General features: G+C 38.1%; 1 protein-coding gene and 1 long non-coding RNA gene across 5 annotated transcripts in view; both read left to right on the top strand.

Moving 5' to 3' along the window:
* The window catches only part of DOCK4 (dedicator of cytokinesis 4), a 483,746-nt gene that overhangs the window by 388,424 nt on the left and 68,535 nt on the right, over positions 1 to 26,787 (top strand). For all 4 annotated transcript variants that reach the window (XM_032275667.1, XM_032275665.1, XM_032275666.1 and 1 more), the window contains exons 28-30: positions 9,830 to 9,905; positions 12,048 to 12,148; positions 12,574 to 12,632. In XM_032275667.1, coding sequence (XP_032131558.1) covers positions 9,830 to 9,905; positions 12,048 to 12,148; positions 12,574 to 12,632 — 236 coding nt within the window. The remainder of the gene's footprint in view (positions 1 to 9,829; positions 9,906 to 12,047; positions 12,149 to 12,573; positions 12,633 to 26,787) is intronic.
* Positions 17,595 to 25,181, top strand: LOC116549966. The gene is made up of 2 exons (XR_004268179.1): positions 17,595 to 18,118; positions 18,205 to 25,181. It is a non-coding gene; the product is annotated as an uncharacterized LOC116549966 (long non-coding RNA).

The following is a 26,787-nucleotide window of genomic DNA, read 5'->3' on the forward strand; positions in this document are numbered from 1 at the left end:
GCAGTCGGAATGGCAGGGTCTGATCCCAGAGAAGACAGTGTCATGAATTTATCTGCTCTCTCTACTCCCTGTCTCCATAGTCTCGGGATACAGAATGGAAAAGCGCTCTAGGAAACTGGCCTGACCTTCACTTCCAAGCTTGTTATTTATTCTATTTCATTAGCTTTCTCACTCTCCAACCCCACATTTGCCTGCTTCCCCTTCTTCCTCTTTTCCAAATGCCAACTCCCTCATGCTCAGGATGAAGGTTGGATCCTCTAAGCATCTATCCATAGGCCACGGTCGCCCAGTGTTTTCTCCAGATGGCAAGCTTTGGTGGTGGCGAGAGCTGCAGGAATATGGAATTCAATTTTGATTATATATGCTCAATATGGCTTCTGCTGCAGTATACATTTATAGACTTGGAGGTGTTAAAATGATGTGTTAAAAACTTTGTGAAGCAACAAATAGTATAACATAGCATTTTATATTTTACATAAGTACAGAAGCAGCTTTTCCATTTTGAAGACTAATTGAGACTGCTAAAATAGCTCCCTTTAAAATTTAACATATTTAATTTGATATCTATGAGTAGAATGAAATATCTATTCATTTGGATGTCCACATGCTACAGATTTAGGTGGAAGTTTTTGCTCTTGCATCTGGCCGTATAACCGAAAAGCAAACATTCTGGGTACCAGGGAAGGGCTGTGAGGTGATCCAGGGAGCCAGATGGGAAGAGGTCCAAGTGGTGAACATCATCATCACTAGCATCAGTTCTCGGTCATTCTTCTGACTCATGTGCAGAGGCATATTTTGGATTGAATTAAAATTTCAGTGGTAGAAATTCACACTGAAAGTAACATTGACATTTTGTTCCTTACATACACATTTTCTGCTTAAGCTTGCTGAAAATTGTGACAACAGTGTGGCTTCTTGATATTAAATACTGCCTCTCTCTGCCCCATCTTTACTCCAATTATAAAGACTTTACGGTCACACAAGTGGATAGCAGTCTGAGAAGTATAGATTCTACTTTTGAGTAAACACACACTGTTTTAGAATTTTCATTTCCAGTGTTAACCAAATAGAAACATCATTTTGTTAGAGATGAGCTCTATGTAATACATTTAAACAGAAGGTTACTCCCATAGCAAACCCAAGAAAAGTGCCATCAGCTCTTGCTAAATGTGGTGATTTCATTCCATTGCCAACCATGTGAGTGCTGGTAGGAGCCTGGCACTGCCTCTCCAGTGGCATTGCCTGGTGGCTGCAAGTCCAACTCCATTCATGGACAGGACTCCAGGGTCTAGTGAGACCACTGCCAAGTTGGAGCAGCCAGTCTGCTGTATGCTCTTGCTCTTGCCTCTTCTTTCCTCTCCTCTCCTCGTTTAAGAGTCTCTAACCATTCTCCTCCATTCAAGTCATGAAAGCAGATGAGGTTTGCTCTGCTTCATAAGTGCAGTGTAGTCCAAAAATTAGCCCTCCACTATTTGTGCTTTATGGAAAATATTAACCTGTATAATACTGGTAGCAAAGTAGATTTCTGAAAGATGTCTAAGACATCTTAAATATGTTAAAGAGCATACACTCAGGAGAAAAGTTTCCGCTTGGCTAAACCACGTTGAAGCAAGTTGCAGCAGTTAAATCTACGTCTCTGAAGTTGACCACCTTTTCTTCCATAGTTTCAACTTTCTTAGACAAACAGTTCTTCAGGGCCTCTCAAAGGGGCATTTTAACCCAAACTCCCACTTTTATTAACACAGTCATGTGCCTAGCAAGTGGCTGAGGAGTCACCATTGCCCTACCCTTGAACTCAATTGAATTTGCTCATCTCTCAAAATGAATGTTCTTTTATGTGTCGATCCTTTCTGCCTGTGTTTTCAAGTAAATTAAATGCCTCCAACTTTCATCTATAAGCTGTGTTGTTCCAAATCTTGTAGCTTTCCTGCTTTATGTGACGCTGTGTCAGAGGCTGAGACCACATACCTGGTGATTTATGTGGTTCTTCGTTTTTTTCTACCTGCATCCCTAATATTGCATGACATATCAAGTGTGCCCTCTCACAGCTCTGCAAGGGCAAGAAGCATTTCTTCTCTTCCCTGCTTGCTGCAGAGCTGTCTCATGACCCCCCGTAAGTTCCTCGTAGATGTTTCTGATGAGAACAACTGCTCAATCTAAGAAAGAAGGAACATAAGGAGGATGAAAATTAAGTACCAAAAATACAGGACACTTTGAGACAAGCTTCTCTCCACCCCCTTCCCATACACATTGTGAAATAAAGTACAAAAATAAAGTCACAGCTTTATACATATTTCCAAGAAGAAAAATCTTATAACACGCTTGCTTACTGAGGAAAGTAAAAACTCCCTCTTTCTTCAGTTGACATTTCAGGTCTTTATTTTGGTTATCTTGTGTGCATGTTGGCCTCAAACATATCATACATTAACCAACTTGGGTTTTGAGATCTACGTAGCCAAAAAACAATTGGTTAAATCAAAGTTTCTTAGGACATCCATTCATTTACTGACCCATCTATTCAGCCAATGTTTTCCAGTGCCTAATGTGTAAATAAGTAGTATAAAGACAAAGAGCACAGGTCCATGAAAGTGTTATGAAATGAACATTGTTCTGGACTAGAATAGGAGGGACTTTCATGAAGGAGTGAAGCTTGAACTGAAAGCTAAGCAGGGGGTGAAAAACGGCGAAGGAAGAATGATTCTATCAGTAGGAATAGTAGATACAAAGGCCCTGTGGTCAGAGTAAATGTGGTACACTCGAAGAACTGAAAGACTGTTAGTATGGCTGAAATGTGAGGAGGGAAGGAACCAGTAAAGACGAGGTTGGTGGGGGAAGACGGAGCCTAGATATTGATATAGAGAGACCAAAGAGAAACCAGAAAGAACCGGTTAGGAACTGAAACTGAAGCCATCCAGGTAAGAGATGCTGATGATGGCTTGGACATCATTGGATAGCAATGAAGGTAACGAGAAGATTGGTTTGGAGATGAGGATGATAAGACTTGCAAGTGACTGGGTGTGGGTGGGAGAGAAGAAAAGTAATGGAAGATGTTCCTTAGATGCTTGGCCCAAGCAAAAGGATGAATTGTGGTGCCATTCACCTAGGTGGAAAATATGGAGAGAGGCGTAGCATTGGGGGTGAGAGGAGTGAAGAATGCCAAATTGAACATAAGTTTGAGGTGTGTTGGATATCCAAGTGGAGATGTAAAAGGGAAAGCTAGGCATGCTCGTGTGGAGCTCAGGGATGACGTTGGGGCTGGACATGTACATTTAGGCTCCTCAGCATGTGGTTAGGATTTGAAGCCTTGGAATTGAACAAGAGCACTGAGGAAGAAAGTATAGACTGAAAAGAGAAAAAGACAGGGCTGAGCCCCGGGGCATGCCAACATTTTAAAGGTCAAGAAGCGGAAAAGTATCCAGTGAAGAAGACTGAAAAAGAGCAGCCTGTGACGTAAGATGAGAACCAGCAGAGTGCGATATGCTGAGCAGAAAGCATTTCAAGGAGGAAGCAGTATCTAGAGTTGCTGGGAGGCTGGTGGTGATGTGGACAGACAATTGGTCCTGGGATTTGGCAGCATGGTAGATATTGGTGACCATGACAAGTGTTTCACTGGAGTGGTAAAAAGGAACACCTGATTAGAGTGACTTCAAGAGTGAACAGGAGTTGCGAAACTGAAAACAGTAATTACAGGAGGAGTTTTACTACCAAAGGGAGCAGAGAAACAGGGCTATATCTGGAAGGAGACGGGAGGACTGGGATTCTTTTTAGAATGTGGGTTATTACAGCAAGTTGAGTTACTAATAGAAATGGCCCTGTTAGTAAAAGACAGAAATATTGGTGCTAAAGAAAACAGGGATAATTAAAAGAACAATGTCCTTGGGCAAGCAGGGATGGGATTGCATGCAAGGTTGCTACGTATGCCTGCCCGAGAACTCTCTGCTACCTGTCCATGACAAGCTTGCACCTAAAAATAAATCACAGTATAAGCATGCAGTTTAATTAAACTGTTTTTTTTTTTTTTGTGATAAGACTTTTCTCAAGGCAGGAAGCTTCCCACACTTAGAGCAGCATTGATCTACTGCACACAAAGAAAGCTAGGAGCATTGACAGTTTATCCATAGTAACAGGAAGGAAGGCGGAATATGCATTACCGACCCTGAGTGGTGGAGTAGCTGATCTGCGTAGCATCCATTGACACAGCTTTGTTTTATTGTTTTGTTTTTGGCTTTTTTTATTAAGTGTAGTTGTCCTTAAAGGATTTTACTGTTCAGGGAGAGAATAGATATTTATTTTTTATCGAAACTATATATTACTATGCTGAATGTGCCAAACTTGAATAGATAGCAAATATTGGCACAAGAATTGCTTGCACAATTCATCTCCTCCAGGTGAGTTGTGAGGAGTTGGTAGAGAGAATGAATGCGTGAAGGAAAGGCTTTCTTAGGATTTAAGCCTAAAAGGTCAAAACAAAGGCTGTTGTCATATGAGTGATTTTCCACCATTACTGCCCAGTGGAGTACTGGTCAAAAGGGTTTGAAAAATCACTCCATGTAAATCCTTTTCCACTTTTTGCTTCATCCACACTGCGTGCCTCATTGACTGAAAGCAAAATCACTCCTTTCTCTGCTTCCCTACTTTGGCTGATTCTGTGCCCTCCACTTGGATCAGCTTTGCCTGTCTAATTTCAGTCTGTTCAAAATAGCTATAAGGAAAATTAAAAGTTTTACAAGCTTCACATTTTAGAGTCACCTAAAATGGCAAATCAGTATAACAAAGCATAGACTCAAATGTTGTCATGAGGCTACAGTCATTTAACACACACTTACTAGTCTCTGCCCTTGTGGATGCAGTGGTAAACAGGGCCAAATTCCCAGATGCTATTGCTCTCTAAGTTCCAGCCCTTAATCTTCTCTTCGTGTGTAACACCAGTCCTCAGAATAAGGATGACTACGTGCATCAGAATCGCCTGGTTGGGCCTGGATGCAAACCACCCAAGCCATAGGTAGTGAGGTCTTAAGCATCCTTTGGTTGATTTTCATGCATGCTGAAGTTTGAGAACCACTAGTTTAGATGCATTCCCACATTGGTTATCCAGGAATTTCTTCTCCCCTGCATGTCTTTGTGTTGATTTCTGCTGCCCCAATTAATCCACCAGGTTGTAGGGAAATTGTTGGACCATAGATTTAGATTTCCTTAGTTTTTCATTGTATAAACATCAATATTGTCAAGACTCAATTTATCCACAAAGGTGTTTCGCTCAGTCCATGTATGATTTTTGGAGATGGGCTTATGCTTGAGCAGATTATGAAACTGGAATAATTTTCAAACAAAAAAACAAATTATGGGAGATAAGCTTTCCCAGGTGAGAGGGAGAGGGAGAAATAAGGTTACTTAAAGTTATTTCTTAAGCTCAAAATGAGATGGCAACTGGAAAACCATAAAGCAATAACTTTGATTCCCTGTATACTAGTTTCTCTTTTACACATAAGTTTTATCATGCTGTTCCTGTAGATTATGATTGTCAAAAATGATCCTAGTGCATCCATTGATGTGGCAGAAATCAGTAATTTGGGCCAGGCACTGTGGGGCCGAAGCTGGCAGATCACTTGAGGTCAAGAGTTTGAGACCACCCTGGCCAACATGGTGAAATCCCATCTCTATTAAAAATACAAACATTAACTGGGCGCAGTGGTGGTTGCCTGTAATTGTAGCTACTTGAAAGGCTGAGGTAAGAGAATCACTTGAACCCGGGAGGTGGAGGTTGCAGTGAGATGAGATCAGGCCACTGCACTCCAGCCTGGGTGACACCATCTGGAAAGAAAGAGGAAAAGAAAGAAGGGAGGGAGGGAAGGAGGAAGGGAGGGAAAGAAAGAAATAAGAAAAAGAAAGAAGGAAAGAGAGAAAGAGAGGGAGGGAGGAAGGAAGGAAGGAAAGAAGGAAGGGAGGGAGGAAGGTAAGGAAGAAAGGGGAGAGAGGGAGGGAGGGAGGGAAAGAAAGAGAGAAAGAAAGAAAAGAAAGAGAAAGAGGAAGAAATTAGCAATTCGGCCATTTGTGGTAGAAGATTGAAAATCTTTTTTGACTATTGAGTTGGAGCACTGAGATTTTTAATACTCCATACTGAAATATTTAATACTCCATATTTTTTCTGTGTTTGGGATCTACCATATAAACAACAATTTGGTAACCCTTGCCATAGAATAACCTCTCTGTCCTTTGGAAAATTGAGTTTGTTACCAACTTTCTGTGACATTTGGCCTGATAGTCTAAATTTCAGATACTGTCATATTTCACTAACACCAGAGTGAAAGAATGAAACCAGAGAAGCCACGTAGTTTTGGATAAATTGAAATGAGTAAAGAAAGGTCCCTAAACTCCACAGGTATCTACTAAAATGAAGGAGCAATAAGCCCTGGCTGGCTTTGGGACCTGTGTGTCAGGAAATGGCCTCAGTGACGAGTTACCACAGAAAGCTCTGGGAACTCTTGGCAGCTTGGGTGAATGTTATAGGTATGAAAGAAAAGCATTTCAATCGTCATTTTAAGGTCTTTCTAGCCTTGGGCAGTCATATTTTTGGAAGCCCTACTTCTATCAAACATTAAATAGACCCACATGCCACATTAGATATAATTTTGCTGAAGAAAAAAATTAAAAGTACTTTTTATATTTGCTTCTTACTCATTAGCTTACTAAGTAAAATAATTTAATTTTGATTGGCTGTGATTTCTCAGCATTTGTGTATACTATATTTAGGAATTATAAAATTATAAAAAGTAATCAATAATTTTAAATTGCATAAATATTAAAATTGGCAATTAATGAAAGTCATCGTGTCACTTTCTGTGAACATGTAATTATTCATCATTTTTACTTTTTATTTTGCAGTTTCAGTTTGGTTTCATAACATTCTTTCAGGTCTCAAAGTTTTCCAGAGTCCCTGAAAGGCTCACAGGCCCTATGCCCTGTGCCTCTTTCTGCCTAATGGTAAAGCAACCCTGGTAAGAGGGTGTGGTGTTAAATCTAGAAATAAGAACTGCAGGACCCCTATGAAAGAGGTCCCATACAAATCTGCCTAAAATTTCAGAAGTTGGGAGAATGGTGAAGCAGAATTTGCAGGAATGTTATTTCTGACTTGGGCCGCTCCAGAGCCTAGTTCTTCCACAGGTGGTTGCAAACCAACAGCATTAGCATCCACTAGAGCTTGTTAGAAATGCAGAATCTCTAGTCCCACTCCAGGGTTGCTGGATCATCTGCACTTTAACTAGATAACCAGGTACCTGTTAAAGTTTGAGAAGCACTGCTGTAAGGTAGAGCAGTGGTTCTCAGCTTTGGGTACACCATAGGAATCACTTGGGAGCTTTGACAGTCCTGATGTTCTGGTTGTAGCCCAGAGCAATCATTAGTCTCTGGGGATGTGATCCAGACATCCATATTTTAAAAGCTCCCTGGTGACTCTAGGGCACAGGGTAGGTTGAGAGCCACTGTTCTAGAGTAAGGCCACAGAGGTTCCATGTTGTTTACCAGCAAGTGTACTTCAGAAAGCCACAAATATTTATTCTTTGTTTGGGATCCACTATGTAAACAACAATTTGGTAAACCTTGCCCTGGAATAACCTCTCTCTCCCTTGGAAAATTGAGTTTATTTCCTTCTTTCTGTGACATTTGGCCTGGTAGTCTAAATTCAGATATGGCATATTTCACTAAACCAGAGGTATTGTGTCTGAACATCAATTTAAGCTGAAACTGTGGGCCACAAGGTGATTTTTAATGTAAAACTCAGGTGTAGGGGGACTGTGTGTATTTCTCTGTTGAACATCAAAGCAGAAAGTTTGTGCTTATAACTACATGTTAAGGATACAGGTTTTTCTTCTTTAAATTTAGAAGTCCAATGATCTTATTAGATGCTAGGCAAGAACAACTTCCTTGCCTGATAGCCTTTCATTTTCTGATGATTCAGTTTCACTTTCTTATAGTAAAACTTAAGTAAAATACTTTGGAACATCAATGATGTCTTCAATTATTATTGGTTTCTCCAGTGTCTTTGGGAAATTGCCACATTATACCATCATTGGCAGGTGATGTATCTCTTTGAAATGACTTTCACTGATGATATCTGCCATTTAGGGGACTGAAGAAACCACAAGACTTCTCAATCTTGTAGGTTTTTCTTATAGCTAAATTTCATAGTAAGATTCACTGAAAGGTGCACATGACATATGTAAAATGCACACGCATGTAACATTGCCTGTTCATGGTAGAGTGGGTGCCCATGAAATTGTGGTTGTTTTTCCTTTTCTTTACCTTGAACTTCCACATTGAACCATCAACCTACCCTTGTTAATGTTTCCCTATCCCACCAGAAAGCTGTAATAGTGAGTTTCCCAGCAAATAACAATAATGAATGTTTATATATTTCAAAGACTATATTTTTCTAATTAGTAAATATAATCTCTGTTAGCAAGATAACCAAGGTACAAAGTTGATAGTGTATTTTGCTTTCTTTTGTTTTGTTTTTCATTTTACCTAACATGACATAACTACATCCTTCAATACCAAATCCCATGAAGAAAAGTGAGGCTTTATCACATCATAGCACTCATTACACTTGCATCTCAGAAAAGGCAAAAGAAATTTTAAATATCAACAATGTATATATTGGTGCTCAGTTATTAGTAGCTCAGGGGGTGGCTTATCTTGCTTCAGTATAATGCTGTATTAAACATTAAGTAAACCAACTGGAAATACATTCAATTTTAAATATTTATCCTCTGGTTGTAAAAATTAGCAGATTTTGAACAAATTGCAAAGCTCTAGAACGAACCAAGAATGCTCACCAAATCCTTTTTTTTTTTTATCTCCCCAGTGAGCTACCTGTGCTATATTTGTTCCCTCAGTCAGGCTTTTTCTGATTTCTCCTGCCCTGGAGATGGCCCTTTCTCTGAATGTCTCTAACACTCTGTCGGTTTCACACAGCTTAGCACTGGGTTATAGACAATTTCACAGTCTGTAATTGTTTCTTTAGTGGAAATCTTGTCACCCTGACAGAGGGAAACTGCCTTCTATAGCTTTTGCATGCCCTCTAACACTTTAAACAGGGGAGAACAGAGAGAAGGCTAAATAAATTCAATATATTCTATTATTTTTTCCTATCCATTTTGTCTTTGGGCTCCATTTTTCCTCTGTGTTTAAAAAAGTGTGGTCTTCTTTTATGATCATCAGAATGAAGTGTTCCTGTAATCCTAGCACTTAGGCAGGAGGATAGCTTGAGGCCAGGAGTTCAAGACCAGCCTGGTCAACATAGGGAGACCCCTGTCTCACAAAACCTGAAAAAACACTTAGCTGGGCCCAGCAGCATGTGCCTGTAGTCCCAGCTATTTGGAAGGCTGAATCAAGAGGATCACTTGAGCCCAGGAGTTCAAGGCTGCAGTGAGCTATGATCAAGCCACTGCATTCCAGCCTGGGCAACAGAGTAAGATCCTGTCTCAAAACCAAATAAATATGGAATGTTATGTTTGTAGTAAATCATTTTGTTTTGTTTGGAAATTAATAAAAAACATTACAAAACATCAAGATAATAATGTATTACTGTCTGAGTCATATGAATTTCATAGATGTTTCTGTGTATCAGTTTACAAAGGACCTGACTTCAGTGATAGATTTCTTCCCCTTTTTTTTGCCTGGTATCTCTTTTTTATTTCAAATATGAATTATTTAATATTGCTCCAAATGCCTACTGAAGAAGACTTTATTTTAATATCTTTTTATTCTTGTATACTAAATTATTTTCACTAATATGAAGTTTTCACCTTGACATTTCCTTTTTTATCACTAGTGTTATCATTACAACAGTTCTGTACCTCTCGGATGCACTTCGTAAGAACTTCTTAAATGAAAACTTTGATTATAAGGTAAGCATTCATTTAGCTGACTCTCCTGCTTGGGCTAAAATAATTGCATTGTATTATAGGAAATTACCTAACATTTTCTTGGGCCATATTAGTTTTAACTATGAATAATAATAAAACAGTTTTCATTATGTTTGTGAACAGATGAAGGCTGTAATAATGCTTATCAACCTGGGAAATCATAGTGCCTAAAAGGAGATGGTTTTTTATTGTTACTATAAATTTTAATTCCTGCTCTTTTCTATATGATCCCTGTTTGTGACAAAGGGGACTTTGAACATAATTTTTTTACTTTTTAGAAATGGAGTTTATATGAAGAAAACATTTACAAAGTTAACTCTTTAGTTTCTTATTTCTCTGTCTTCCCATTTTTTAGAATGAATAAATGAGAAGAAAAAAATGAAACACTGGTAGGATTGTTTAAGGCAGAACCCTCTGTATATCTATAACATAATGTGATATGCCTGGGTGCCTACAAATTCTTGGTATACCATTTTTCAAATAGCAAATGATAAATGTCAAACAAAGATGAGCAGTGCCTATCTTGGCTTTCTTTCCTAAATGATTGTTCTTTGTTATTGGCATCTTTGTTTCTTATTCTGTTTTCGATAACATTTTTCATATTAAACATTTTTATAAAATTTTCTTATTGGAAAATAAGAAAATACCAAAAATCACAAATAAAAGGAATTTTAATAGTTACATAATATTTGTCTATATTATAGCTTATAGTATATCAAAACCTCATATTTCATTCTTATAAATTACTCATTTTATATGCATGCTTATAAAATAAATCTTTGCATATATCCCTAATTATTTCTTTTGTTCTTTTTTTGTTTCTGGGTTTTTTTTCTTTTCTTTTCTTTTTTTGAGATGGAGTCCTACTCTGTTGCCCAGGCTGGAGTGCAGTGGAGTGATCTCAGCTCACTGCACCGTCCGCCTCCCAGGTTCAAGCAGTTCTCTTGCCTCAGTCTCTCAAGTAGCTGGGATTATAGGCAAATACCACCATGCCCAGCTAATTTTTTTTTGTATTTTTAGTAGAGAGGGGGTTTTGCCATGTTGGCCAGGCTGGTGTCAAACTTCTGACCTTAGGTAATCTGCCTGCCTCAGCCTCCCAAAGTGCTGGGATTACAGGCATGAGACTGTGCCTGGACCTTAAGTATTTCTTTAGATAAATATTTATTAGTGGAATTGTTGAGTGAAAGGTTATACCAATTATATTTGATTGCCTGTTTTCCTGCAGTTACACCAACACTGGAAGATATTTTTTTCTTGACAGATAAAGAGAAAAATCCTGTTTGCTTTAATTTGCATTTCTCACTAGTTATTACTTACTGACTAGTTACAAGTTATTGACCAAAATTCATAATTTTGTGAATTTTATGTTCTTGACTTTTATTCATTATTTTGCTTAGGGTTTTATTATATTCTTTATTTGTATAAGCTCTTCATCTATAACAGATATTAATTCTGTGTCATATTTCTCCGGGTTTGTTATTTGTCTTTAGTTTTACATGGTATCAGAGGAGAAGTATTTCCTTCCATTATGTCCTTTATTTATTTATTTAGCTAAGTTTATTTCAGGGAACTTTATTCAGATCTCTTTCTGATTCTGTTTTTTGGTATAAGAACACTTAAAAGATTTGTCTGGGCAGGGAATTTTTATATAATGTCTGAATTTAAAGCAATTCGCCTATCTGAAGAAGTGTATGCATTTTTTACAGGTTGTACATTAAAAGGAGTTCCAAAAATGAACTCACAGGAATAAAGAAATCCATCTTATAATATATCCTCTTGGAGATTCTCAGACATATTACAAGAGGAACCACACACCTACCATTTAGCATATACCAAAATGCTTGTGAAACCTGGAATATACCTTTGGAGTAATATATACCTAGATATTAATGGTATTATTTATTTAGTTCTTTGTTATAGAAAATGTCAAGCATATGTAAAAGTAGAGAGAATAGTATAATGAACACCTATGACGGTTCAACTGTTATCAACTCAGGGTCAATCTTACTTCAGCTATACCCTCATCGCCTTACCAGTTTGGAAGCAAATGCAAAATACTGTGTCACTTCATTTGTCAATATGTTTGTAACACCATAGTATTGAAATATCTTGTTCTTGTTTTAGATCTGGGATTCCTACTTTTACCTTGCAGTCATTTTTATAAACCAGTTGTGTCTGCAGTTAGAGATGTTCACACCTTCCAAGAAGAAAAAGGTGTTAGAAAAGTAAGTATCAATGTATAAATCAGGTGAGAAATGTTGCCTCTTAAAGAGTATTTAGTTCAAATGATTCACAAACCAGAATGGCCATAACTGGAAATCACACAGTGAAGAACCAGTGACCAAGAGGTCAAGAAGCAATCTTTTCTGGACGCTGTGATATTTTAAACATGTTTGCACATTGTTTTGACCTGGCTCTTTCAGGATTCAAAATTTCTGTAGATGCAAAAAATTATGAAACACATCTATTTTACTAAAAGGTTTACATAACGATTTGACTTAGAGGCATCATGAAATGTATATTAAACATCTTTAATTAAAAACTCCTTACCTTTTAATTCAGAATGACAGCTTGTATCCTAAAGACACACAAATACTTCTTTGTTCTGGAGGTGTTGTATCAGGTTTGTTTTTTTTTTTTTCTATTTCAGATATGGTGACATGCGGGTAACAATGGGTTGTGAAATTTTCAGCATGTGGCAAAACCTAGGTAAGTGAAGAAAAGAGAAGCCACATCCACTATACAGCTTGTCACTGTACTTTGAAGTGTACAGCTGAAGAAAGGCAATTTACCAATGACAGCATTTGAAACCAAATGTCTAAATCAATAAACATCAGTAGAAAGTAATTGACACTTTGGCATTGAAGACGTTTACAACTAATTCTTTAAATTGGTCTCTAAAAAAGGTCACCTTACCTTTGTGTGTTTCATTTGTTAATTAATGATAAAATTTTATCATCTAGCATTCCTTTAACATTACACATATTATTTCCAGCAATGAGGTAATCTTTCAGAATTTGAAACTGTAACAACTCAAAATTTCTAGAACTCTGAATTGAAACTGTGAATCATAATAAATTTAGGTTAAACTTCATGAAACGTTGACTTGAACGTCACTACTCTTAAAAACCTGAAACCATTGTCCTATATATAAGGAGTATAGCCAAGGGATTTTAAAAGCATCTGCAGTTGCTAAGAAACTGTTGGATACAATTGTGTTAATCTGCCATAGCAGATAGAGTATATTATCCCAGAAAATTGTTGGTACAGATCTGGTTGCATAGGAAACAATAATATTTGGGAAACAAATTGTTTTAAAATTCATTGGCATGGGGTCCCTTTCTAGAGATTTATAACTTATTTTATTTGGTATATTAAGTATGCTGATTTTTAGTATTCATTTACTATTACTGCATCTTAATTCTCCTCTTTGATTTATTAAAGTGATTGACCTATTTGAGTTGAATATGTAATGACCTGAAAGTATCCTTTCTCTTGGGCTCATCCAAGCACAACTTGAAGATGGAAAGATTTATTTTCTGTGAATGAAAATAGAACCATTGTTGTTTTACTTCCACTCATGTTACAGACTGATTTTTGACCAGGATCATAATAGGGTTATTTTTTTTTAATAGGTTATGTATATCCCTCAAGTATACATAGCAACTTGAGGGAGCCTTGTTATATATAATTAAACCTGGTGTTAAGTGGTTGCTGATGATTTTAAAAAAAAAAAAAAAAAATGATGCTGGGAGCAATGGCTCACACCTGTAATCTCAGCACTTTGGGGGCCAGGGGCAGGCAGATCACTTGAGGTCAGGAGTTCGAGACTAGCCTAGCCAACATGGTGAAACCCTGTCTTTACTAAAAATACAAAAATTAGCTGGGCGTGGTGGTGGGCGCCTGTGATCTCAGCTGCTTGGGAGGCTGAGGCAGGAGAGTCACTTGAACCTGGGAGGTGGGGGTTGCAGTAAACCAAGATCACTCCACTATACTCCAGCCTGGGCAATAGAGTGAGAATCTGACTCTAAAAAAAAAAAAAAAAAAAAAAAAATGAGAACATCTTGAAAACAACCTCCAACCTCCAACTATGTAAGGCCAACCAGAAGATATCATGATCTGTCTTTAGATACAGATCAAAAATAGTTTTCTTATTTGGAGACTGCTCTTCTTAGTCTTCAGGTTTTATTGATTCTTTGTGTCCTTACTTTTTCAAAAGAAGATCAAGGCCCTTGTAGTGTCCATATTGCCTTTGACATTAATTTAGCAAGATGTTTTTGAAAGAATGCTGCATTGAATCTGTTTGACTGCGGTTGTGATTGTCTAAGCTCTTTTCTGGGCTCAATTTATGAGACCAGGACAGATTCGGTTGGGTTACTAGAATGTTAAAAAAAAAACATGGCCAGTTCCTGTTCTAGATACTTGTCAGCTTTGCCATCTATGGTTATTTCCACATAAATCTATATCCAAAACATAACAGCTATGCACTTAGACCCATGACCCTTGGGCTGCTAAATAAAGCTGTCACTTTTAATCTCCCTAAACATGTCATTGTATACTTCATAAACTTTCATCCTCTATTTTGTCTTTCTTCTAAAATGAAACTATTTCTGCCTCTCTGGTTTTTATGTTAAATTTTTTCTCTTTTGTCTGAGATCTAGAGAATATGGAAAACTTCTGAAGCATATCAATCCCTATATTGCAGTATTTTGTCACACTCTAGCATCAGCATACTTGGAAGCTTGTAAGAAATGCAAAATCTCTCGCTCTACCTTAGACCTACTGAAACAGAATCTCTGGGATTGGGGCACAGCAATCTGTCTTAGTGAGTTCTCCAGGTGATTCTTATGTACTTAGCTAAAAACTGAAAAGCACTGCTTTAGTTTGTCCTCTTTCTTTGTTGTTCCAGCCCTAAAGACTAGCTCAGCACAATCCTGGGACTCTGTTAGAAAAGGCACCTCCCCTCCAGCCTGGCAATAGAGTGAGACTCAGTCTCAAAAAAAAAAGTTTCCTCCCTTATACTTGACTTACAGATTCCCAGCATGACAGCATGACATGGTTCAGGCATAAGGTCAGTGTAAATTTTCACTTCATTCCTTGGTTGCTGCATTATTTCCCTAGAGTTGTGTCCTGACTGCAGAGACTTCCCAAATATTAGGTGAATTTTAAAGTTTGTTGCTATTGTATGATAGCTAGAATTAGAAAATATTCAGAAATGATAAAGCCTCTCTTCCAACATATATTTTTATAAAATGAGAAGAAGAATTAAGTATTCAGGGTGATTTTTTGATACCCTTATAGGCCTTAAATCAGCTTGTTACTTAGGAATATCAAAATGCATTAGTTATCATTTGGTTTACTTATAAATATGGCATGTTGAGAATTTGAATGCTAAAAGAGAATTTAGGTAATTATAAATTTGCCATGTTTTAATGTAACAATTCATATGACTAAGTTTATGAAGCACTGGCTATATGCAAGTGTTTTGGAGGGCATAAGAAAAAATGGTCCACACCCGTTAAAATCTTAATTTTAAAATCTTATATTTTAAACTTTTTGCCCAATTTAATTGGAACTATGAGAAAGCTTGACAAAGACAATATCATCATGTTTTAATAAAGCTAATAAGCTTTTATGAATTCATAAATCAGTATCATATATATATATATATATATATATTTTTTTTTTTTTTTTGATTTTTGGTCTGAAACCCAGGCTGGAGTGCAGTGGCACAATCTCGGCTCACTGCAATCTCCACCTCTTGGGTCCTGGTTCAAGCAGTTCTCCTACCTCAGCCCCCTAAGCAGCTGGGATTACAGGCACGAGCCACCATGCCCAGCTCATTTTTGTATTTTTTAGTAGAGATGGGGTTTCACCATGTTGGCCAGTCTGGTCTTGAACTCCTGACCTTGTGATCCGCCCGCCTCGACCTCCCAAAGTGCTGGGATTACAGGCATGAGCCACTGTGCCCAGGCAATATCCTCAATATTTTTAATAGATACAAAACGCACCAACTTTTAGAAACTAGGATGAAGGGAGGAAATGCCCAAGGACAGTTAATATACTTTTATCCACTTGAAACTGCCTAGTTGATCTAATTTAGAAATGCACATTTTACTGGATAATACTTTTACATCAGATTTGGTCATTGATCTTTACCTCAGAAGTTAAATTCTTCCATATGCTAGAAACATGTTGTTTTTTTCCATTCCACTGACGACGGTGGGGGGGAAGACACATGTACTTCAGTGACTTGTCAGTTTTTAAACTAAAAGCTGTAGTATTTTAAAATCTGATCGTTATATCCCTTTGCAACCTGTGAGCAATCTTTCAACCCTATGAGACCTAGAACTGCTTAGTTTTCAGCGTTATTTTTAACCATTAATCATCTGACTAATAGACATTTAGTTGTGTGTGCTTAATATATTTTATAATTCTAAAATTACATAACAACTTATCTGTAGTATTAAAAGTGCTTTTATAATGATTATTTACATACAGAAAGTTTAACCTTTGTTCTGAATAAGTAAATATTTGAATCCTTTAGTATATTTGTAGCTCATACAACTGGGAGAAGCGAATTCTAAATTCTCTTCTGCTCTCCCCTCAGTCTTGGAGTTTTTGCAAGCAGGGCCATGAGCACCCATTTTTATGTCAACAGGAATGAATCCATGGCTCTGCTAGTTCATGCTTCAGCCCTAGTTCTGTGAAGTCTGGTTTGGAACATAGAAACAAAATCAAAAGGTTTTGTTGTCTAAAGTTTAAAAAAAAATTCCACAGGCCAACAAGGCAAGGTTTCTTTTCTTTCCCGTGAGACAGCAGTGGTTCCTGGGGACAGAAAGGCTTTGAGCTCTTGCCTGGAACTTTGAGTCATGCTGCCTATCTCCAGTGCATACAGAGGACTGAACACATCATGCCACTCATATAATTAAAATTTAGTTTTAAAGTATTTTTAAATTGTAGTAAAATACATATAAAATGTACATGTTGGCTGGGTGTGGTGGCTCACACTTGTAATCCCAGCACTTTGGGAGGCTGAGGCGGGTGGATCACATGAGGTCAGGAGTTTAAGATCAGCCTGGCAAACATGATGAAACTCTGTTCCTACTAAAAATATAAAAATTAGCTGAGTATGGTGGCATATGCCTGTAATCCTAGCTACTTGTGAGGCTGAGGCAGGAGAATCACTTGAACCTGGGAGGCAGAAGTTGCAGTGAGCCAGGATTGCACCATTACACCCCAGTATGGGGGATACAGCAAGACTCTGTCTCAAAAACGAAAATAAAAGTAAAAGTACATCTTAACCATTTTTCATGGCACAGCTCAGTGATATTAAGATATTAAGTATATTCACATTGCAATGCAACTATCACTACCATCCATCTCTAGAACTCTTTTCATCTTGTAAAACTGAAACTCTATACCCAATTAACAATAACTTCCCATTCCCCTGTCTCCCCAGCCCTGGTACCACCATTCTACTTTCTGTCTGTATGAATTTAACTACTTTGGGTACCTCACATAAGTGGAATCATACAGAATTTGTCCTTTTGTAACTGGCTTATTTTACTTAGCAGATCATCCTCAAGATTCATTCATGTTGTAATGTATCCAAATTTTCCTTTTTAAGGCCGAATAATAAGCTGTTGTATGGATATACCACATTTTCTTTATTCATTCATTCCTCAGTGAACATTTGGGTTGCTTTTGCCTTTTGTCTATTGTGAATCATGCTGCTATGAAAGTGAGCGTACAAATACTCTGAGATCTGGCTTTCACTACTTTTGGGTATATAGCCAGAAGTGAAATTGCTGGATCATATGGTAATTCTATTGTTATTTTTTTTGAGGGAACTCCCCCCTCCCCACTGTTATCCATAGCTGCTGTAACATTTTACATTCTCACCAACAGAGCACACACATTCTAGTTTCCCCATTTTCTCTCCAGCATTTGTCATTTCCTGATTTTTTGATAGTGATCATCCTAATGGATGTGAGGTGGTATCTCATTGTGGTTTTGGTGAAATAATTTCTTTCTGGAGCATAGAGGCCAACTAGTAATAAGTAAACACCTTTTCTTAAATATGATATTCCTCAGCAGTTTCATTTTCTAAGTTGAAGGACTAAAAAATGTGTTATCAAGAGCTGTGGTGGGGGAAGTCAAATATTTTCCCCCAAAACTTTACCCATCTGTGGGTAAAATGTTACAGCAGCTATGGATAACAGTGGGGAGGGGGGAGTTCCCTCAAAAAAAATAACAATAGAATTACCATATGATCCAGCAATCCTACTTCCAAGAACAGAGAAAAAGGTTAGTCTTTACCAGTATGTTCCAGCTTTGGCTTTTATCTTTCTTGAAGGTTAAGTTTTTCTATTTTAAAATGAACTAACATTCTTACTAAATATAAAGTGGGCTCTTTGTTCCACATTTGCAAACACAGTCTCTTGTAACTGCTGTAGAAAAAAAATCAATACTTTCCTTGCAGGCTGCTCTGTGTGCATAAATATAAAACTCCAGCAGCCCAAGTAGCAGGTGCCCTAAATACTTCAAAACAAGACCATGTGGCCAACAATTAGAGATGGAGAAAGTATACTAAATCCGTGGTTTAAAAAGAAATCATTTAAATGAAGTTTATTTTGCTGTTGCTGTACATAGTTCAAAATTGCTTTGCTGGTTCAGTAGGAATTAATTTTCTGTGGTTGGAGAGCCTGTTCAGGTTTGCAGATTCCATGTTCCAAAAGTGTGTTTTCAGCAAATAAGGCTATTCTCATGCATTCCTGCACAATGACTTAAATATAGGTGTGGCTTCTCTGACCTTCTTACTGTTAATGGAAAAATCAGGCTACAGAATGTAGTATATGGACCTTGTTTGAATTGTGATTGTAAGAAACCAGCTATAAATGACATATTTTAAAACTATCAAAGGAAATTTTAATATAGGCTGGGTTTTAAATTAATTTAAGGAATTATTATTTGTCTTTGTTAAGTGTGATAAAGGCATTCTGAATCTGTATTTGTAAGAAGTCCTATCTGTTAAAAATGCTTAATGATGTGTGTACAAGTAGACTTATACAATGTCTCAGACCTGCTTTAAAGTACTCTAGAAAAAGAAATAGTTGATGTCTTAGGTAAAATGAGGACAAGAGTTTTGATAGTTATTGAAGCCAGATGATGTATATATGGGAATTTCTTTCATTTTTAACTATTTTCTCTAGTTTTATGTACCTTTGAAATTTTTCATAGTAAAAACAAAATTTTTCAGAAGAAAATTTGATCATATCCATAAGTGGAAGAGATTTTTTTTAAAAGATTCAAAAGTACTCATACAAATGCATGCTAATATGGTCTTTATTAGAAAGGCCAAGAGATGCCAGGCTACAAAACGACTAAGATAGTAACATAGAAGCTCTGAATCTCATCTACCAACTCAAGCATGGGAGAACTATTCAGGCTGCCAGGAAATGTATTTTCATTTTGTATTTCCTCTCTCTTCCATCCTCCTTTTCCCACACACACCCAAAAGCTGTGCAGCGGTTCATGTCTTACACAGTGTCAAGGCAGCAGAGAGGGCACAGCTGGGGCTCTGCTGGGGCACAGGCTCTGTGGCTGGACTTTGAGTCCCTGTGGCCATCTCCTGGGGCAGGGTTATGGAACAAATGTAAGACCTGTTCATCTCAGGGCTTGTGAGCCTTTGTCCCAACAGAAATTTTCTGCCTCCTTTTCTCTTTCTACCCCCTCAGTTCCCAGGACATCTTAATAAGATGTTCAGTGGGTTTAGGCTATTTTAAATGACAGTAAGAGTGATTTGAGTTCAGGTTGCATCAGTTTTCTACCCTGACAAAAATAATTGAGTGAAGGAATTGCAACTGATAGCTGCTAGTTACCAGCTGGAATTGTATATGTTGATAGAATGAGGAAAATACAGGGAGAGCAATGAATTTATATTTCATTGAGTTTGTCAGTCTTGAAAGCATTTATTCTTTTGGATGTAAATATACAATTAGATTAATAGAAAAGTTTCTTTTGAGGTGTTCTTGCTCTGATGAGGAAAACTAAGCAGTCCTTTGGGAAAAACAAAGGAAGATCTAGGTCAAAAATAAAGGTGGGAATGTAAAAGGAGTTATGAGCCAAGTTTCTTTCATATATAATGGGTATGGATTAATAATTTAGAGATAGTGATGATACGGCTCCAATGAATGGAAGAACACCAGGCTTTTTGGTCTTGCGCCAATGTAGATAAAATGACACAGATACACGTGGAGTGGTTTTAAGGAGCAAAAGGTTTAATAGGTAAGAAAGAAGAAAAAAGAAAACAGCTCCCCTGTACAGAGACAGAGGGGGGAGGCTTGAAACAAAGACAGACCCCATGAGCAGCAGGAAAATGGTTGGTTATATCAGAGGCTAGAGGAGGCAGTGTTTGATTTGCATGGGCCCAGGGTATTGGTTTGACCAGGTGTGTCATTCACATAGCCCATGAAAAACCTGGCCCTCCCACCTTAGTTCTTTAATATGCAAATGTGGGTTGCCATGATGTTCTGAACACATGGTGTTATCCAGAGGTGGCCATGACACTTGGCACAGGTAGTGACAAGGAGAAGGCAGGAATTGCCATATTTGCCATGTCAGATGGGCCTGGTTTTTAATTGCTGGCATTTGCATATCAAAGCTTGCCAGCCTGGCTCTTTAAGCCACCTTTTCTGTTAGAGAAGAAATGTTTTGGGCAGTTGTTTTAATTACAAGAAAATGTTCACCAATAACCTTTACCATTACTATCTGCCTAAAAGTTATTTCTTAATAACTCATGTATTACTTCCCCTTTAAAGAGAAGTAAACCTCACTGCTCTTAGAGGGTGTTGGATGATGATTCTTTCTGGCTGCTTCCTGTTGAAAAGGGGTGTCATGTAGGGGAACAGCAGTTGGGCCTTCTCATGAGGCTGATTTAAGGGTTTTGGGAAGAATGGGGTAACTATGTTTGGCTTTGTTCGTAGCACAACTCCAGTGTTTGGAGTTTGATTACCTTTAGGCTAGAAAAGATAAATTTTACAAGAAGGTTTAACATAGAGGGTTAGAATATGAGCATGAAGATTACCACCATTAGTGGGAGTCCTATAGACCATAACTGACACCTGTTTGTTACACCAATGGATGGCAAAACTTGTTTGCCTTTACTAGATGTCACTGTACATTACCAGAAACATTAATATAAAAGTAACATTTTTCTGGAGGAAAAGCATGTATTTCCCCCTTGACTTGCCATTAGAGAGTAACTTTAGGCTTAGGCTATTTTTATAACTTGAAAGCTGATTGGGAGAGATATGTTATTGGTTTGCTAAAATAACTTTAGCATTAATTTTGATAATTTCTTTTCTTTAATTATTACATTTTTTATAACTTCTACAGACCCTACAACATACTTAAACTTTCTGACTTGTTCTACACATCTTTTCATTAAGCAACCCCAGTTATTTTTTTTTTAGGACAACTATTTACCATAGAAAATTTTTCTGTATATAAAATCTTTTTTTTAATAACCTTCTTTTCCTATCTTAAAGTGCATTGTATTCACCTCTAGTAAAATGTCCTGTTAAACTTAATAATAGTAAAACTTTTATACTTTTTATCTGTAACTATTACTTTTGCTATACGCAAAGAAACCTTAAGTCTTTCCTGCAATTGTTAATCCTGTTATAAGGATGACAGTCAGGCATAATGTTACAGCAATTTGAGTTTTACAACCAGAATTTCACATTGTGGGTGCCACAGTGTATAGTTTTATTGCAAATGGTAGCAGGACTATAACAATTCCCACAAGAGCAGTATAGTAAATAATTTCTGTTTAAAATTATTTTTTTACTTGCCAAGATATAATATTCTCCTTTGTGTATTTATAAGTTATAAAAAATCCCATGTGTAATAAAAATTTTCTTGCAAATGTGAGTTGAAAAGAAGTTTTACTATTTGGTGTTGAACTTTGAGAGGAAAGGGTAGAAATAATGAAACATATCTGGTGAGGTAGGAGTGGGATTAAGATGAGTAGCCCTCAGTTACTTATTTTTTATGCGTTTTAGCTTAAGATTTTTTATTTCTTTACATTGACATTTAGGATGTTCCTTTGGGCTGTCAGGGGTTGCTCCCTTAGCTTTTTAGGCTTTGACTTGAGTGTGATGTATGCAGAAGTTGATTTCTATAACTTTTATTGCCAAGGGTGTTGAAAGAAAAGCAGTGTGGGGCCCTTTCCAGGTTGGCTTAGGGAAGGAGAGAGAGATGAGAGTTTTTGCTAATAATAAATGTCCTGGGTTGAATAAGGGTGGCTTTATTTTCTGGGGGTTGGGCTTCTGCTAGTTGTGTCAAATTTTGTTGGAAGTGATAGAGAGGTTACATGCTTAAACAATTTAGAGGTTTTCTGCCAGAAAACAATATCTGAGCATATCAATAAGTTTTATTCTTTCCCAAGTGAAAAGCTTGGTGAAGGATTTTAAGGACTTTCCATTGGCTGGAGGCTGGCAAATGGAGTTTGCCATTATTTGACCATTGCAATTCTGAAGGCTGGAAAGTATGCCCTTGAGACGTGGCTTACTTTATTTCTGTGGGGAATATTGAAGTTTAATTTCTTTTATGGAGCCTTCCTGTATTAGAAGGGGTTTGAAGTATGTTGATGCCTTGAGGCTTCCTTGCCTTTGACTTAGCTGCCTGATTAGCTAATTTATTGCCTTTGGCAACCTCACTTGTTTCTTTTTGGTATTCCTGCAATGCATTCTTGCTATTTCTTGTGGAAGAAAGGCTGAGGATAATAACCTATTAATTTTCTGGTGATATTTTACAGGAGAATCATTCGTGGTAAGAGAATGTCTTTCCTTTCAAGTGGCAGCATGAGCATGGAAAATTAGGAAAGCATACTTGGGGTTAGTATAAATGTTAGCTACCTTTCCTTTGCTTAATTCAAGTGCTCATGTAAGCGCTATTAGCTTAGCGAATTGAGTGCTGTGGCTGGGGAGAGACATTATTTAGAGTGACTACTGCTTATCCTGCCTTATGTATTTCTTGTTTTACTGGTCGTTGGCTAAGAGCTTTTTCTAGATAACGGTAATTGTGTCACATTATGTGGGGTACAAACAGTTAAATTATTTCCTAGGGTTAACTTGGAGGCTTTTTTGACCAGTAGAGCTATTATAACAATGGCTTAGAAGCATGTGTAAATAATAGGTCCTCCTAACTGCAACTGAGGTTGAGAAAAATATTGGATTAGAGTTTTTCCTGAGACACACCTTATGGTCTTGCTATGGGAAGAGGAGAGGCCCGGATTCAAGGGGAGAAAAGAGAGAGACTGGCTGTGGTGTTTAGAAGGTTTACTTTCCTTTCTTTCATTTTCAGAATTACCCAGGGCTCTATTCTATAATGGCAGTTTGAGCCACTTGGAGCCAGGGCTTGAGCCCCAGGATCCATCAGTCCTGCTGGACCTTCTGTGAGACTGGTCCTGAATCCAGTGACCTCCACCTCTGGGGGCAGTTCTGTCTCCTGTGGTCTCCGCCACAGGCTGGACAGGGTTGAGATGATTTTTTCTTGCTGCCTGGCATTCCTTTTTAAAATGCCCTGGCTTGCCCCACTGATAGCAACTAACAAATGCACCTCGGAGATCCCGGACTTTGCAATCCTGCAAAGCTGCCACTAGAGCCTTTGTCCTACTCCTGAGTTTTTCTTTCCCTTTGGGCCTCCTTCTTGTCCCTATTATAAAAGACGTTAGGAGGTTTTCTAAGGTACTATCTGGTCCTATAGCTTGCTTTTGTAGTTTGTTTCCAATATTGAAAGCTGCCTATGTAATAAACTTGTTTTTTAGAATGAGCCGTCCCTTGATTGAATTAGGGAATAAGGAGGTGTATTCTATTAGTGCCTTTCTCAACCTTATCATTAAAGCTACAGGATTCTTATCTGGCTTTTGGTCTATTATAGACAGGTTAGAGTAATTGTTGGCCCTGGTTTTCCATAGGCCTTCTAAAATGCATATTAAAAAGTGTTTGTTTGTTTGTTTTTTCATTTGTTTCCTGAGTTATCAGGGTTTCAATCAGAGTTGTTTATAGGAATTGCTTCTCTCCCAATTGGGGATGATGTGTCTAATTTCTTTCTTTCTTTCTTTCTTTTTTTTTTTTTTGCTTTTCTTACTTGCTTTCTCCCCTTTTGGTGTATTGTAGGAGATATATTGCTTACCTCCAAAATTCTTTGCTGCTTGCAGAGCTGCTTGCTTTTTAGCTGCCATTAGGGTCTGGTTTAGGAGCAATATAACATCCTTCCATGTAAGGCAAAATATTTGAGTTAAATTTTGGAAAACTTCTATACACCTATTTGGGTCTTTAGAAAATTGGCCTAAGTTTTCCTTTACTTGCCTACAGTTCTGTAATTAGAAGGGAACTTGAAGGGGCCCCAAATAAGGGGGATTTTTAGATGGTTCCCCTGGAAGTTGCTTTTTTGAATTTTGGGGAACTATTTGCCCTGGGCCTGCCCAATAAGATTTATAAAACAACTGGGTTGATCTTATAACATTTGCAAAGGTTTGGTAAAAATGCCATGTCATTGTGCAAAAGAAAATGAGCTGCTTTTCTTTTTAAAGTTCTGAGGTTAAGGAAGTTCCAGTGTTTTAGAGTGCACTTCAGAGGGTGTAAGCTGAAGATAATTTATTACCAATTTAGAAAAAGAAGGAAGAGTAAAAGCATTGTTTTAGTCTTCTTCTTTTCCTGGTTTTGACCCAGAGTGGAGAAGACAGAGTGTTCTCCAACTGTTTTCCCTTTCTGGTTTTTGGATCCCAGCATCATATTAAATGTGCCGCCCACAGTTGAAGGCATGATCCTGATGAACTAAGTGATGGGACTAAGCATGCTTATCCGCCTTGTGTGATTTCCCCTTTGACTTCCTAAATTTGTGATTTGCCTGGCTTTCTGAAAAATGGATCTTGGAAAGACTATGTCACATTTGGGCAAGGATTCTTTAGCGGAGGCAATGTGCTAGATTGCTTGCTAGTACAGCCCATGCTAAAGCACTTACCCTTAAAAAAATGGTTCTGGTTAACTTCCAAACTTAAAATCCCATTACTAATTAAGTATCGTTTTAATAGGAAACACTATAGGTGACTTAACAGAATGTAGAAACTGAATGGCTATTTTTTTGCTGATGGGATAATATCGAGACTAAAATTTGGCTACAGAATATATCTTACTCCCAACTACTAAAAGCAGAACTTTTCTGTTCACAGAAGTAGCAGTAGAAAAACGTAAAAAGGAAAAGTTGCAAAGCTGCAGTGTACTGCAGAGAACTAGCAGTGTGTCTTGTTTTAGTTAGAAACAAGTAACTTAAGAGAGAGGAAAGGATTGTGTGACTTCAGTGATATAAAGGGACTTTTAGATGGGCACAAGTCTGTGGGTTGTGTCCGGAGCCGTATTTCTGGCTAGACGCTCAAGGCACTTTGTCTAACGACTTTAACTCATACTGACACTCAAGCCAAGGTAAAATCAGACACTCCTGTGATAGAGCGGCACTTTCTGATGGTTGTGAGGTTTCTTGGGAGCACCCAATCCTAAGAATGAGAGACCTTCCAGATGCCCCAAGGTGCTGTGTCTATACCAGCTAAAGGAGGGGGCGAGCATGTTGCCACTAGAGATCATGAGGACCTTGGTCTCCTAGGGCACTCAGGATGCAGGGCAAAGGCAAGAGTATTCAGTTCGTAATGGAGGCAGATATCTGAGACAGCCTTGAGACAGCATCACAGACTGTGGTTGAGAAATTGATACAAAGCCCTCTAGGTATCTTCAAGTTAGAAGGTAGTTCAGACCAGTGGCCTCTGTCAAGGGTACCTTTTCCAGGAGGATAGACATTCCAACAGAATTCATGCTCATGAAGGTCTTAGCACAGAGCTTTCCATCTCCTCATTGTCACCATATTGGTCTGCATAGGGTAGGCAGGACCCTGTTCAGAGGGCCTTAACAGAGGGTACAGGTTCTCACATTCTAACTAGTATAACAGAGCTCTGCTGATTGTATTTGACAAAGTCAAAGATCAAAACATTCAAATTAAACTCATGTTAAAGAAATATATTGTCTCTGGGAGCTAGGAAGCCCACAAGTGGATCTGGCTTCAGGGATGGCCATTTTCAAGAGGAAACACATCAGGGCTGGCCATTTCCCAGCTCTCCTTTGTTCTGTGTTTATTTTGACCTCTGTGTATTCTCAGGCTGTTTCCACTCTGTAGGAAAATGGCTTCCATCAGCTTCAAGGCTATTTCCCCTTTTCAAAGTCCTTTTTAGAATGTTGCTCAGGGCCACAGATTGCTCCTGCTGGGTGATGTGCCTATCATGAACCAGTCCTTGGGGCCAGGGATGAAGCTGGGTTTGGTTTGGTTGTTTGTTTAGAGATGTTTATGTTACATGTTGCTCAGTTGGACTCACCTCCTGGGCCTCAGTGATCCTCCTGCATCAGCCTCCCGAGTAGCTGGGACTACCAGCAGTGCCGCTGCACCAGGCTGAGGCTGGATTTTTACAAGGCCCAGGTTATATGCCTACTGTTGAGGCCGGAGCAGCAGAGTGAGGATTTCTCAACCCCACCCAACCACATGAAATGATGGATGAATATGGAACAAATGACACATGTGATGGCACTCTCCCATCAGAAAGAGAAAAAAAATCTCACTTCCTCCCCACCCGTCAAGTTCCTGACTAATTGACTTTCTTGCATTTACTCTCAGACAACTTTAAGAAGAAAAATAGGCAATCCTTGCCAGCTCACCTTGTCTCTCTCTCTTTTTACTTTTTAATTGTAAATTAAATTTGTAATCAGGTTTCCACTTGCATTACTCTTCTGCCGCACCTAAAGACCTGTAGTAA

This window comes from Sapajus apella, unplaced genomic scaffold (genome assembly GCF_009761245.1).
Source record: "Sapajus apella isolate SASKATOON/1434 unplaced genomic scaffold, GSC_monkey_1.0 scaffold7, whole genome shotgun sequence".
Taxonomy (NCBI): Eukaryota; Metazoa; Chordata; class Mammalia; order Primates; family Cebidae; genus Sapajus; species Sapajus apella.